Source organism: Podarcis vaucheri (assembly GCF_965113315.1).
Source record: "Podarcis vaucheri genome assembly, chromosome: 1".
NCBI classification, from domain to species: domain Eukaryota; kingdom Metazoa; phylum Chordata; class Lepidosauria; order Squamata; family Lacertidae; genus Podarcis; species Podarcis vaucheri.
Window position 1 is genome coordinate 93,766,678 of NC_138759.1, and position 14,466 is coordinate 93,781,143.

General features: G+C 42.8%; 1 protein-coding gene across 3 annotated transcripts in view; it reads left to right on the plus strand.

Moving 5' to 3' along the window:
- SLC15A2 (solute carrier family 15 member 2) overlaps positions 1 to 14,466 on the plus strand; it is a 70,573-nt gene that overhangs the window by 18,761 nt on the left and 37,346 nt on the right. For all 3 annotated transcript variants that reach the window (XM_082235400.1, XM_082235401.1, XM_082235399.1), the window contains 2 exons: positions 1,600 to 1,692; positions 5,415 to 5,514. In XM_082235400.1, coding sequence (XP_082091526.1) covers positions 1,600 to 1,692; positions 5,415 to 5,514 — 193 coding nt within the window. The remainder of the gene's footprint in view (positions 1 to 1,599; positions 1,693 to 5,414; positions 5,515 to 14,466) is intronic.

A 14,466-nucleotide genomic window follows, 5' to 3' on the forward strand; every position in this document is an offset into this window, starting at 1 on the left:
AAAGTGTTTCATATATTAGCGGAAATATGCTTGCCAAAATATGTGTTTTAGGCAAAATTGCATACAAATGGGTGGATATTAGGAGAACTCTGATGACTTTTCAACAGGAATGAAATTTATAACAAAAGCAAAAATAGATTCAGAAATGTGGAGAACTGAATTTACGTTTGGAGAAGTAAGAAACCTGATAGAAACCAAAATTCATGAATTTGTCCATCTGTACTTCAGGTACATAAATGACCCCCCCCCCATTAATTAATGGAGCAAATGGGGCAGTTTCTAGCTGATTAATAGTACTATTTTTAGAAACTTTTTATATACATTATCACAGATTGCCACCTTTGTTTGCCATTGAATTTTAGCGTGCCTTATGAACTTGCCTATGCAATGAGATTTTTGTTTGCACTTTGATTGGTCTTTGCACAATTATATCCTGGTTTAAGAAATCTCCCCCTTGTCCAGCTCATATCTAGCACTGGAGGTAGACTGGGAGAAAAGTGCTTAAAGCAGTGGAATACAACTGAGGTTTGGGTGGGTGCGTGGGGTGTTTGCTTCCATCCCTTATATAGTCTTTCGTCTTTCTCCTGTACAGAGTAGACTCTTGTAAATAGAAGACTCATTTTATACAGGAAAGTATGCAAACAGGTATCCAAACAACGGCCTTGTCATTTCTAGCTGGGCTCCACTGACTTCAGTAAGGGTTAATGCTGGCTCTGTCTACTCGCACATCTAAGTATCCTAGCTTTCAGTGGCATTTATGTTCAGCTAAATTTCTCTGGATTGCACTGAAAGACAATCATTTAGGGTGTAGGACACCAAGCGCTGCTCTTTCAGGATCTGTGTTCAGTGTGTTTGGGATGGCACCTCCATATTATTGCTAGGAATGGTTGAGGGCCAGCTCCATCATTAGGCAGCAAGAAGCGGTTGCCTCAGACAGCTGGCCATGGGGGTGATGAAAAGCTAGCAAATCAACCCGTTGTTTAATTTAATTGATTACTCCAGGGGAGAGGTGTTTGTAGGATTTTAGAGCTTTCGTACCATTACATCCTGTTACTCCCCCTCCCCACCACACACTTTGGTTTTATTTTGCTGCTGTTTTTAGTCAGTTTTTGTTTATATGGTGGTAATTTATTTGTGTACTCTGCCATATTAATTTTTACTCTGGGCTGCTCAGAGAACTTTTTTGTTGTTGCTATGGATGGAATATAAATAATTTGTAAATGAAGAGAATAAAATTGGTCTGCTCGGGTTCTGTGGGCTTGGGAAGTGGAGTTTGGGGACACCATTTGCTGTTCTGTCCCTGAGGCAGAGAGTGTCTTGGGTTGGCCCTGCTACCACAAGTGGTGGGAAACAGAGCTGCTGTGTCTGTCAGTGCGGTTGTCCCAACTTTCTGTTCAGCTGCAGCTTTTTCTCAATGCTTTGAAGCATGATGGAGAAAGAGGAGTTTCAGTTCTGGTAGAGGGAAGAGGGTAACAGAGAAAATCCTTGTGCCTTCCCTATCAGGAAATACAGACACACGTTCTGTTTTCAGATTATAAATCATGCCACTGCCTTGGGCTGATAGCATTTCCTTACTTTTTTTTCTCTTTCTCTCCACAGAACAATCATTTATCTCTCCATTGTTTACGTTATTGGGCACGTGATCAAGTCCGTTGGGGCGATACCGAGTGTGGGAAACCAAATTGTTCATGTGTAAGTAATGAAAAGACGGGTCTGCTATGTTTTGATAACATTATTATTAATTGGCTTGTATTAAGGTATAGATCATTCACGTGCAGCTTGCAATACGTAGTTATGTGGTTATTTCAGGCCTTTTGTTAACGCTGGCACCGTGTCCTCCATCCCAAATCGTGTCCGGACATCGTAGCCTTGAAAGCTGCTAGCACCTTGTGCTAGGCAATCCACCAGTCTTGCGTCTCGGGGGGCAATGCATTAAGTCTTGTGCTGTACTGGCATAGCCTCCGTTCATTTCCATGGCGAGGGTGAGCACTCCTTCAAGCAATGAGCCCTTAGAAAGCGCTTTACGCATGAGCTGCAGGCAAACCTCTGTCCAGAGCCACATGCTTCAGAAGCTCATTAACTTCAGCTGTTACTTATTTTTTAGCACTCTAAGGTTTTTCATTTTGTTTAGATCTAAAGCCCAAACCTGGAGTGGGGCGGGGGGGAAGTAAACCACCGTTTTAAAAAGTGTATGTTTGGTTTTCTCAGAAGTGAACGGTATAGGCAGGCAAGGACAGAGTCCACCTTAGAATCCTGCAGAAGTCTTGTAAGCTGACCATCACAGCTGGTTGTATGGAATGACCTAGGGAAACCAGGCAGGGCATTTTCATGCCCACTTCAGCTGCATTTGCCACAGAGGGAGGGAAAGACGCTGGGGGTGGCGGTGGCTCCCATTCAAACTGGGAGTTTATTTAACGACAATCCTGGGACTTGCAGGGGAGGGAACATTTAACCAGCTGAGGAAGGGTTACCCAGCATGGAAAATAGAGCATGCCTCTGATCCTGCCTTGAAATTGTGCCAGTTCAGAATGCAGGTGTGGAATCACAAATTCAGATGCTCCCCTCATGTCAAAAACTCTCTACACATGTCAAGCAAATTCTTCTTACACTGGCTGGCAGCAGTTCTCCAGGCTTCGGGACAGGGAGTTTCCCCAAGCCCTACTTGGAGATGCTGCAGGTTGAACTTTTGCATGCAAGGAAGACCCTTATCCACTGAGCTACAGCCCCTTCTCAGTTATTACACCAGAAACGAGCATACAGAACACCACATACAGTTCTTTGCATTCCAGACTTTTGCTGCTGTTGTTTTTAAAACTGCACTCTTTTGGCCCACAATGTTCAAGGAGGCTTATAAAGCCACCATGAAACATCCTTATCACATGAAAAAGTATTACGTATTAACAGCAGAGTCAAAAATACACCCGCAACAGCACAAATCCAAATGCCATCCAACAGATAACCCCAGTTAATCACTTGGAATGGCTTAACTTTTCAACAGCTTGCCTAAATAAATAAGTTTCTCAAAGCTCCCAAAACCACACTAAAGGAGCGCATTAGCAGACTTCCTTTGGCAGCTCATTCCAGAACTGTATGATGTAATTTTTCTGAAGGTTTGAATCAGGCCTTAGGCATCATTCCCACTTCAAGCTAGTGGTGTGCTAGCAACTTTCTTGCCAAATCCCAGGCAAGTGCAGCATGCATATAAATGAAGCAGGGTTTCCCCAAACTTTGGCTGGCTATGACATAGATAATGTTTTTCTTCCTGGGCTGAAACTGGTTCCCTGCCATGGCTGAAAATGGGAGGCACATGAGTACTGTAATATTCCAATGTTTTGGGTTTGTTTGTTTTTTAAAAAATACAGTGTTATCAGAATGTTTAAAAAATACAGTGTTATCAGGAGCAGGACCTGCCTTGTTCAGACCATTGGTTCATCTAGCTCTGTATTATCTATCTAGGCTGACTGGGCAGTGGCCCTCAAGGGTTTCCAATAGGGAACCTTTCGCAGTCCTGCCTGGAAATTCCAGCGAGTAAAAACGGAACCTTCTGCATGGAAAGCTTGCGCTCTTCTACTGAGCTACAGCCCTTCCCAGAAGCAGACAGCAATGTGTTTGCCTGCCATGGTGACAGGCCCAGCATCAGCATGGAACCCACTGGGGCTGATGCCTGGTTTGCTCTTCTAGCACATTCTGTCACTACCCAATACCTACTACCTGAAAGTAGTGGTCAAGGACAAAGTGACAGGTTGGTTCCCAGGGTCTGGTGCCAAGTAAATCCACTCGCTATACAAGGGTGGAACTGGCTGTCTCATCCGCTTCACCTCACACTCATGAGTGGGCTTAGCTGGTGGCAGTTCCATGGCTACCAGTGAGTTCACAGAGTGAGTGCAAAGGGAATAATAATAATATAATAATAATAATTTATTAATTATACCCTGCCCATCTGGTTGGGTTTCCCTAGCCACTCTGGGCAGCTTCCATCAGAATATTAAAATACAATAGTCTATTAAATATTAAAGGCTTCCCTAAACAGGGCTGCCCTCAGATGTTTTCTACAAGTTTGGTAGTTGTTTTTCTCTTTGACATCTGGTTGGAGGGCGTTCCACAGGGCAGGTGCCACTACCAAGATGGCCCTCTGCCTGGTTCCCTGCAGTGAGGGAACCATCAGAAGGCCCTCAGCACTGGACCTCAGTGTCTGGGCAGAACGATGGGGGTGGAGATGCTCCTTTGGTATACAGGACCGAGGCCATTTAGGGCTTTAAAGGTCAGCACCAACACTTTGAATTGTGTTCGGGAATGTACTGGGAAGGTGAGGCTGGCAGCTGCAGTGGTGCTGACGCTCAGAGGAGATGGGTCTGAGGGGGGGGGGTCAGTCAGCACTAAGGGGTAGTCTGCTGAGGGAAGGGCCCTGTAAAATCTGAATGGTGATGCTTCTGTGATTTTCCTACACTAATCAGCCATAGCAAGTGCTGCTTCAGAGACTTCCACTGCACCCTCAGGACAGTTATCGCTGCCTGGAAAGTGATAGAGAAAGTGAGAGGGTGGTTTCTGCCCAATCCAGCATGATGGTTTGATTGCTTCCTCCCTTGTGGCATACCAATCTCTCTGGTAGCACACTTTTGGGGATTCAGAATAAAGATCCCACTTGGTTATTACTCTCTTTCCTAGTTGGGAAGAGAGCCAGTGTGGTGTAGTGGTTAAGAGCGGTAGTCACGTAATCTGGGAAACCGGGTTCGTGTCTCCGCTCCTCCACATGCAGCGGCTGGGTGACCTTGGGCCAGTCACACTTCTGTGAAGTCTCTCAGCCCCACTCACCTCACAGAGTGTTTGTTGTGGGGGAGGAAGGGAAAGGAGAATGTTAGCCGCTTTGAGACTCCTGAAGGGGAGTGAAAGGCGGGATATCAAATCCAAACTCTTCTTCTTCTTCTTAACTCATGCAACTGGCCTCACTCACCCCCACTCACCCCGTATTCAGCCCCTTCTTGCAGAAAAGCAGGTGTCACACACCAAGTGTGAATGGGCCTTCAGTAATGTGCTTCAAAGTATTCTGGTCCTCCACTCAGGGTTAATCAGGAGTTTGCATGCAGATGAAGGTGATGGATGGTTGGGGAAGGACCCTGTGTGAGAAGCAGGGAAGGAAAGATCTCCCAGACTGGGAGGCTGGGAGGGTTCACCTCTTTCTGTGTGGGACAAGTTAAGATCTACCTGTAAGAGAGGACTTTGCATTCTCCTTTTTCTCTTTTTTCTGTTTAGATTAGTTTATTTTTTGTTGTAACACATCATGAAAGGTCTTAATAAAATTTTATTGGGGAGAAAAGTATTTTGATATGCAATGTAGTTGGGAGGTGCTGCTATTATCCCTACACACACCCACACACCCTTCCGTGGTGCTGAAATGTCTCCATTCCTGTTTGAAGGGTTCTGTCAATGACTGGCCTGACTCTGATTGCTCTTGGAACAGGAGGTATCAAGCCCTGTGTGGCGGCGTTTGGTGGAGACCAGTTTGAAGAGGAGCATGTAAGAGTTTTGTTTCTTTTATCCATGTGGTTTCTTAATGCTTTTTTAAACATAGCACTTAGCAGGGGTGGTTAATCCCTGACCTGTGGGCTGTATCTGGACTCCTGAAGCAATTCATGGTGGTCCCAAACTACCACTCCAACAATTTGCCTTCTTCCTTAAAACAAAAACAAAAACCCTTATAAAAAAGGGTTGTCCAGCAGTTGACATTATTAAGTCCCACCATTTCTCCATTGATCTGGTACACAGCGGGGAGGGGGGGGGGGAGGTGCTGTTGCTTCTTTTCACCTTCCAAAGGGTCCCTTCTACATCTGACCTGGCATCGTTCTTTGAATGTTGGTGACATTGTTAGATAGTCTCAGAGAGGTTTGGGAAACAGGAAGGAATGCTCTTTCCTGTTTCCTTTCTAAAACCTACTGACAGTGTTTCTGCTCCCCATGGCAACAATTGAACAGGAGCAGGCCCTCTTATGCCAGCTTGTCTCCCTTCTTCTGCTGAGTGTGTGCCTGTATATGTACGCTACCTGTTTATCACCTTCTGCTGAGTGTGTGAGTGTGTGCACTGCCATGCAGCCCTTGGAATGGCGGTCAAACTTTCAATGTGACTATCAAGCCCCCTCAAAGGGTTACTCACCCCTGGCTCTAATTAACAACTAATTTTTAATAAACAGTCAAATGCAATGTAATGAACATGCATTCTTGACTCATCCATGCAAAAGAGACGATAGCAAGGTTGCCTATATAAAGGGTAGCTTTGGATATTACTCAGAAGCTCTGTCCATGAGAAGTGTGCAACTTGCCCATCCTCTGTCCACATCTAGGGAGCCTAGTAAGTTGCCTCATGCCATGTCATAGGTCTTGCCTAATGTAACCAAGCATAGTTAACCTCTGTCTGGCAGCAGTGCTCCAAGGTCTCAAACAGAGCAAGGTACTTCTCACCACCTGCTACCTGATTCATTTTGCTGGAAATGCCAGTGGCTGAACCTGGTGCCTTCTGCCTGCAAAGCATGAGCTCTGCCTCTGAGCTAAACCTTTCCTCCCACACTTCTCTGGCGCCTCTGAGGAACAAACAGGAAAATATGCAGGATTTGGTCACTGTTGCCAACTATGGCTTGAGGTCTCTTAAAACACGGGCATTTGTGGAAACAAAATGGGATGTCATTGGACAAGCGCCACCTGAAGTTGCCTACTTCCATTTAGTCCCTCCCTCCATATCTCAGAAAGCATCATCGACAGCACATATGACTGAGCTGCGGTGGTTGGAACTGAAGAAGCAGCAAATGGAGTCCCTGCATTCCTTTGCCAAAACTTTGTGCATACAAGGCAGAATCTGTTTCCTTGGAACCTGTTTTTCCACTTCTTTGCCACCACTTCCCCTAAGGATACTCTCTCATGCCATCACGGAAGCTGAGCTGAAAACAACTCTCTGAGCTCTTGGACATTCCCATTACCTACTACCCACCGTGGCTTCATGGAGATGTCAAATAGGCCTAAATGGACCACTGTCCAAACCGAGAAGGAAACTCTGGCATTAACAATGAAGGAAACAAGTTGAACCTATGCAACAAAATGGTGCAATATGTCTTTCTCACATAGCTCATGAAACCTAAACAATAGGATACCTTCAGGATATTGAAAATTCCTAGCATCCCCCTAAAGCCTGTTTGTTAATGATCAGGGAGGCAATAGTTTTGATCAAACATGAGATTGCATATTTTCACAGCCCTGCATATCATCTCTGTAGCTGCGGATGGATGTACTGAGTTATTTTATTGAATTTTGGTTGTTTATGTTTGCCTGTTGTTTGGGGGGTGGAATTATATAGTTAGCATCTGGGCCTATGTCAGAAAATAATATTAGAACACAGATAATCATAGATTTAAGGTATGGGGAAGTATCATTGTTAGGCAGAGAGCTGACAACATAAGAATCACACAAATCATGTAATTTGGCTGGGGAAGGGAAAGACACATAAAAGATTTGTTTGAGTTTAGAAAAAGTAATTGTAATTGACATTAGGAATCTTCCTCTGCTTATCTCAAAGTAGCAGCTCCTGAGGGTTATATCATTCCCAGAAGTGCAACATCTATGACTAATAATAATTAGTAATATTTTGTAATCAACTTCTAATTAACAACTAATTAGTATGTGATTATAACAAGAACACACAGCACTTGTTTTCAAAATGCTTTACAGATTCCCTCCAAATTAATCACTGTGCTCTTGTCTGAGAGGTTAAGTATTACCTTCCTGGGTTAAGTTGATCTTTAGAAGTTGTTAAAAGCTAATCGTTAATGGAGACGAGGAGACCTTTGAATGTTTCACCCCAAAATTCCAAACTCTGAATGAAGAAATAGTTGTTTTCTTTTGGAAGATCATTATCATGTGCACTCTGCTTCAGCCGTGTATTCCTTAAGGAGGAAGTACTAAGGTTCACTTCATATGTAGGAATGTAAGCAGGCATTGATTTGTGTTCTGTGTTCATCGTACGCAGTATTGTTTCTGCTCTGCTGCATGTCAGCATCCAACAAAAACTACATTATTCGTCTTGCTGTCCACTGTGGTGGAATTTTACATAATTAATTACATTCTTGTTACATTATTCGACAACATTCCTTCCAGTGCAAAGGCCATTTATTGCAGTGCAAAGGAAGCACAGTGCAAATGGAAGGGAACCCCAGCAACAATTATGCAATCGTTTGCAGGCTGAAAACAACCACAATGAATACCAATCCTATTTGCTGGATTGATTTCCATTCTTGACATGCACTAAATAAGGAAATGTCATTAATTTCCCTTCCTGTTTCCATTCCCATTAGAATTCTCCAACATCCCTGCGAAAAGCAGGCATGTGAGCAGACTCATGTTTCTGCTTTCCGCGGGTTATTTGGCCTGCAAAAAGGAGCAAGCTCATGCATTTACCCTGCAGGTTGCTGTGCTTCAGTTTAATGTGCGTAGGTTCCAGATGCACACTGGGAAGGGAAATAACACTTGTCACACTTGACTTCTGCGAAGAAGGCAGGGGTAGAGTATCTTTCACAGGGACTGGGACCTTGGTGTTCATCCTACAGAGCAAGGGTGACCTGGCAGCTTTTATATAGGCAGCACCACATGGTCTGTTCTAGCCTACTGCTGTGAAGAGAATTACTTGCTGTCTGATGTGGCTCTTTTCCTTGTAGTTCTCCTCAGGCTGGAGCTTGTTAGAACTCACAGGATGCCTACCTGCTGCAGGCCACAGATTTAAGGCTTACTATGGGCTTAAGTCAATGCGCTTTTATCTTGCAGGCAAAATCCTTGACTTCCCTTCTTTTTGTCACTCAGCTTTATGTCAATTTCTTGACATACTGTTTAAAATGAGCCACCCCAAACTATCCAGTGTATTGCAATGTAACTTCCTGTCCCTGTGTCTTAGGACCACTTCTCCCATTATGCATTAAAGTAATGGGTACATTATGGCAAGCTGGAGTATATATTCTGTGGCAGGGCAGGTAGGATTATGTGCAAAAAAATGTGATTGAGAAGTTTGTGTTCATACACAAGGCGTTGCATTTCTGTTCTTTGCATCAAACATTGTATCAAATGCCTGTGTGGACCTCTTTAGGTACTCATGGGCTGCAGCCAGCAACCTTGGCTAGTTAAGGGTTCCAAAATTTATGTATGCTGTTCTTTAAACAGGTACTTCAGATATTTAGGATTATAACTCCTATCTGCCATCAGTCAGCTGTTAAGGGAGTTATAGTCTGAAACAACTGGCAAAGACTGCACCACCATATCACATATGATCCCCTCCAAAATCATAAGGTGTAGAACTGCCCTCTGCAAAATAACATGTACAAATAAGAATTTCACTACCACTGCAAGATGATATGTCATTTCCTCACCCCCACTACTGCCACTTAACAATATAATTCATTTACACACGGTGGAGAGTTGTGCTTAAAATATTTGCAGACTGGTGTCAACTGCTACCTAGCCTACGAAATTCACTTCAAGATAGATGTAAATTGTGGAAATTGTGTTGAATTGTTGTAGTGCTGGTCATTCTGAATCCTGCTCCAGAAATTATGACAAGCACATTGAAAGAAATTTGAATGCATTTCAGAAATCTACCACATGTTCACGATGGATCCCTCACCTCTTCCCCACATTATTCTGTTTTCACATGATACCTGTGTTCTTGGGATATTTTAACACTTTCATGACAAACCATCTCTCCTGCAGTATCAACTTTCATGTCAAGACTTGTTGCAGCTTTGAACTATTTGCAACGCCATTATGGATGAAAGAGACAATAGACTCTCCCAAATGTTGTGAGTCCTGTGAGCTCTCTTGCTCCATGCAAGTGGTGAACTGTCTGCAACCCACTGTCTTTGGGATATGAGAGTGGCTTTATGACACTTTTGCATGCCCAAGAATGACTACGCATGCAGCTTTACAAGCTCTGTGCTGCAGGGTGACCTCAAGCAAAATATGCATCTGCAAGAATGACTACAGCTTTCAAAATGCAGTGTGATAGAGTGTGCAAATGCATGTGCACAAATATCCAGAGTTTTGAATTAAAGCAAATAATTGAGAAAGCAGCATGGAAGTACATCAGGAACTGAAGGGATTTCAAAGCAACCAACAGAAATCCACCAAAATCCAATTACACCGGAATCCAATTCTTGGAACCAAGAAAATGGCATTGACAATGGGATCTCTTCTATAGGCTTCACACTTGGATTGACTGACTCAAGATTCTCTTTCCTTCCCCTCCGTGGCATCAAGATTATTCAAGAGATGTACCAGATGTGATTGCTCATAATGAGACATACATTTACATCTTAATTGTGGACTCCCAAGTTGGGGAGGCATTTAGGTGAGGAAAATGCATGAAGAACTATGCCAGAATCAAAACAAATATGTCAAGGGGCTCAGGCTCATGCACCGCCTTTTTGGAAATTCACACCTCACTTATGGATGCTGCTGCTGGGAAGTAACAAAGTGGGGAATGATCTTTGAAGTTTTTTTCTGCAGCTGCTAAGTGTTGACAGATGCAGTTGCTCAGCAGGTGCCTGTGCATGGGAGGTGGAAACCAGTGAAGTCATCAAAACTGGTTAATTCAGGCATAAGATGCTTTAGGGATTTTGAGCCTGGTGATCCTTTCACCTTCCCTCGAATCCTAATGAGATCTCTAAAAAAGTCACCAGCCCATGATATCCACAGTACAGCTTTGAAAGTCCATGCGAATGCTGAAATCACGCTTTCAAAAGCTTGAGAATGACTGCTGACAGAGCTTTAAGGCTATAAGGTCCTTCATGCAGCATGGACCTCAAGCAAAATAAATAACTTCACACAAGCTACATGCCAAGAATCCCAAGTGCCTTCACAATTTCAGAGTCCGTCTTGAATACCAGAAAGCACCAAATGTATAGCAATATGCTAAAGCAAGTGGAGGTGGTGCATCATTTACATCAGTCTGTATAGGTGCAGGCTAGAGATAGGGGAGAAATTGGATTCAGTTTGCATTTAAAGCCAAATTTATCAAATTGGCACTTTCTGAAACAGTATGAGATCTGAAACAGCCATCCTTCAGAATTCACATTTTTCTAAATTTTGTGATGCAGTGCTCTAACCAGCTAATGTATACCTAAAAAAAGGCATATATTAGGTAACAGTATGCATAAGCATGAATATATTAGTGGAAATAACATTCAATAATTCATTACATTAGGAGAAATTGCTTGCAAAAATGTGTTTATTGGGAGGAAATTCACACATGCAGAAGAATTTCATGAGGATTTAAAAGAAAACAGAAAATCCACAAATTGCTGCTGAAATGTAGAGAATTGATTTTAAGAAGGGATCAAAACTGACAGACCCTACTACCCCTAGTCACAGTCACCAGGAAAAGCACCAAAAATGGTCCTACACAAGGACAGCCAAGGTGGTGTCCTCCAGATGTTTGGGACTATAATTCTCATCATACTCAGTAAATGTAGTGAAGGGTTAGGGATGATGGAAGGTGTAGTCCACATGTTGGGACTCACCTTGGATAACCCCTGTCAAACAGCAGTTAGCAAATCTTGCTCAGTCTTGGGTTTGATGGATAGTCTGTAAGGAACCAGTGTTGCCTTCACATAGCAGGTCTATGGTCCGATAGTTGGTAGTGGGGATTATTTAGCTCAAGGGGCTAATAGGTAAGTGGATGAAACAGTAGCACAATTTGTCCCTTAACAAGCAAGTTAAAGAGTTATGGTGAAAAGTTGTTTGCAAAATCTTAATATTTATTTTCATTACTTGTATTTCTGTATATATAATTAGTAATCCGGAAACCAAATTCAACTGCAGAAAATTACATTTGCTATACTTAGTGTGAGCAAAAAGGTTTCTGTGCATACTAATTACGGTCAACAGCTCTTGATTTTTATAATTAAGCTATAGGGTAAGCTTGGACTTTTTTCTTCTCTGTTTATAGAAAATGTGGCTAAGCCATACTTCCCTTTCAATATTACTGTATTCACTCAAAATGAAATTCAGCTGTTTCCAGATGACCCCAGTTTATCCTGATTTGTTTATAGGGAGGCTAGATGATGTCAGCTATTCACTGAACATTGAATGTGGTGAGGTTAAACAATGCTGCATTTTCCCTGTGACTTTCTTTGTCATAAAAAGTTCATGGGGTGGGGTTTGTTGTGCAGGACCTTCCAAGCACCTGTAATTAGACAATCATAATTTGCCAGCATGTGATTTAATCCCACCCCTACATAGTGACCTCCTGCCAACCTAGCAGTTTGAAAGCATGTCAAAGTGCAAGTAGATGAATAGGTACCGTTCCGGCAGGAAGGTAAACAGCGTTTCTGTGTGCTGCTCTGGTTTGCCAGAAGCGGCTTAGTCATGCTGGCCACATGACCCAGAAGCTGTATGCCGGCTCCCTCGGCCAGTAAAGCAAGATGAGCGCCACAACCCCAGAGTCGGTCATGACTGGACCTAATGGTCAGGGGTCCCTTTACCTTTACCTTACATAGTGACAGTCTGGAAGCAATCATAGATTCACACTTACCAGAATTTTGTGATACATTTCTCCAAGCACAAAACAGTTACAAAAACGCATATATTAGAGGAAAGTGTGCATAAGAATAAAGCTATTTGTGGAAGTAACATACAAAAGTGCATTGTATTTGGGGAAGATGCTTGCAAACATCTGTACGTTAGTCAGAACTGCATATTAAAATACGTTCTTTAGGAGGAATTGGCACTAAAATGTTGACACATTTAAAAAAGAATTCTTAAATAGCTGCAAAATTTGGACAACTGATTTTAAGATTGGAAAAATGGGAAACTGAGAGAAACTAGATAGATAGAGCCTTTCATCTTCAGTACCAGGTTCTGTCTGAATGTTGTTGTTCATGAATAAATGCAACTATTGAAGTTTTCCTGACTCCAGCTGTTTCCTGGACAGACCCATTGCAAGAGTTCCTCCCACAATGAATACCCTTCCCAAACCCACAGAATACTTCACTGTCAGCATAAAAAGGTCTTTGGATACAATTGAAAGTTCAAAGTGAGGGCGCTCGCCAGATCTCCGCCATAAGAGCCTGCCACAGCATGGGACCAGTATGCTGTGGACCCCAGCTTGTTGTTGAAGCAAGCTGGTCCTCTGTAACATGAGGGACAACAAACAGCATTTCTCCGTGTGAGCTCAGTGAGCAAGCTGAGATATGAAAAGCTAAAATCAACAAAGGCACTTTCAATTTCATTATAAAAATAATCAGAGAGAAAGCCTAATAGATGAGCAGGGGGAGGATGTTCCAGAGACAAAGCACCATGATTGAGTCCTATCTCTTCTTGCTGTTCACCTCCCCTCAGAAGTTGGAGGCACTCTGATCAGGTCCTCCAAAGAAGATATTAAAGGTTGTGTGGGCTCATGAAGGAGCTTTACCTAAATATGAAAGCATTTTGGGGTAGTAAATTGGCATGAGGAAGGGTGGAAATTGGCATGAGGAAGGGAGGAAGGGTGGTCTACAAACTGGTGAAAAATAAACAAAGGTTCGCTGTTGCGCCTCTTAAATATTATTAAGAAAATAATATTTGGATTCCACCCATTCATTTTCATAGTCTGCCTGTGAAGCTCCACAACCTTGAGCACTGGAAGGTAGCTCTGCACATAAAAAAATCTATATGGGGCAATTTCTCATTACTGTATAATGATTTTGAACCTTTTTATAAATTAAATAACTGTAAAAAGAGGAGCAGACATTTACATATATTGCTCTCCCTCCTGCCATTTTCTCGCGTCGGAATCAGCCTGTGCCAGTACAAAAAGAACTGAGTCTGCCTATTATTTTTGCCAACTTCAGAGTCAATAATAGTGAGAGGTGCCATTAGAGCAGCACTTTGGGGCAAACAGAGAGGGGCCCCACTCAGCAGGAGGAGCTACAAACACAGCAGGGCTGGCTTCCCACACTTTAAAGTACGTGAAGTAATGCACATTACCATCTTAAAGAGTCCCTTCTCTAAGTCCAGAATCAAAATCATCTAACTGTGCTACTCACATTAGAGTATAGCTGAATAGCTGTAAATTGGCCAAGGCTTCTGAGCACATATTGAGTCTGAGTTTTTTTATTTCGCTGGCGGCTCTTTGCTCTGCTCTGTCATCCACAATTAAATAAGTGGTTGTGAAACCTGAATCTTTGGCCTATTACCTGGAAACTTGTTGCTCTTGCCTGGTTCTAACTTCCTGAGCTGGGCAACTGGAACACTTTTGATTTCTATGGCTTATTTTTAGTTGTGTTCTGATTAATGAAAAGGAGCAGCCATAAGATTCTGCATGGCTTTGCTAGCTTTTTTAGAATGCCCTGGCATAAGGCAATGGCTGGCTGGAATCCACACTGTAGCATTTTGTTGTAAATTCCACCTATATCTGCATATAATGCATATTAGTAATATCAGTTCTTTTTCTGTGCTCCTGGTT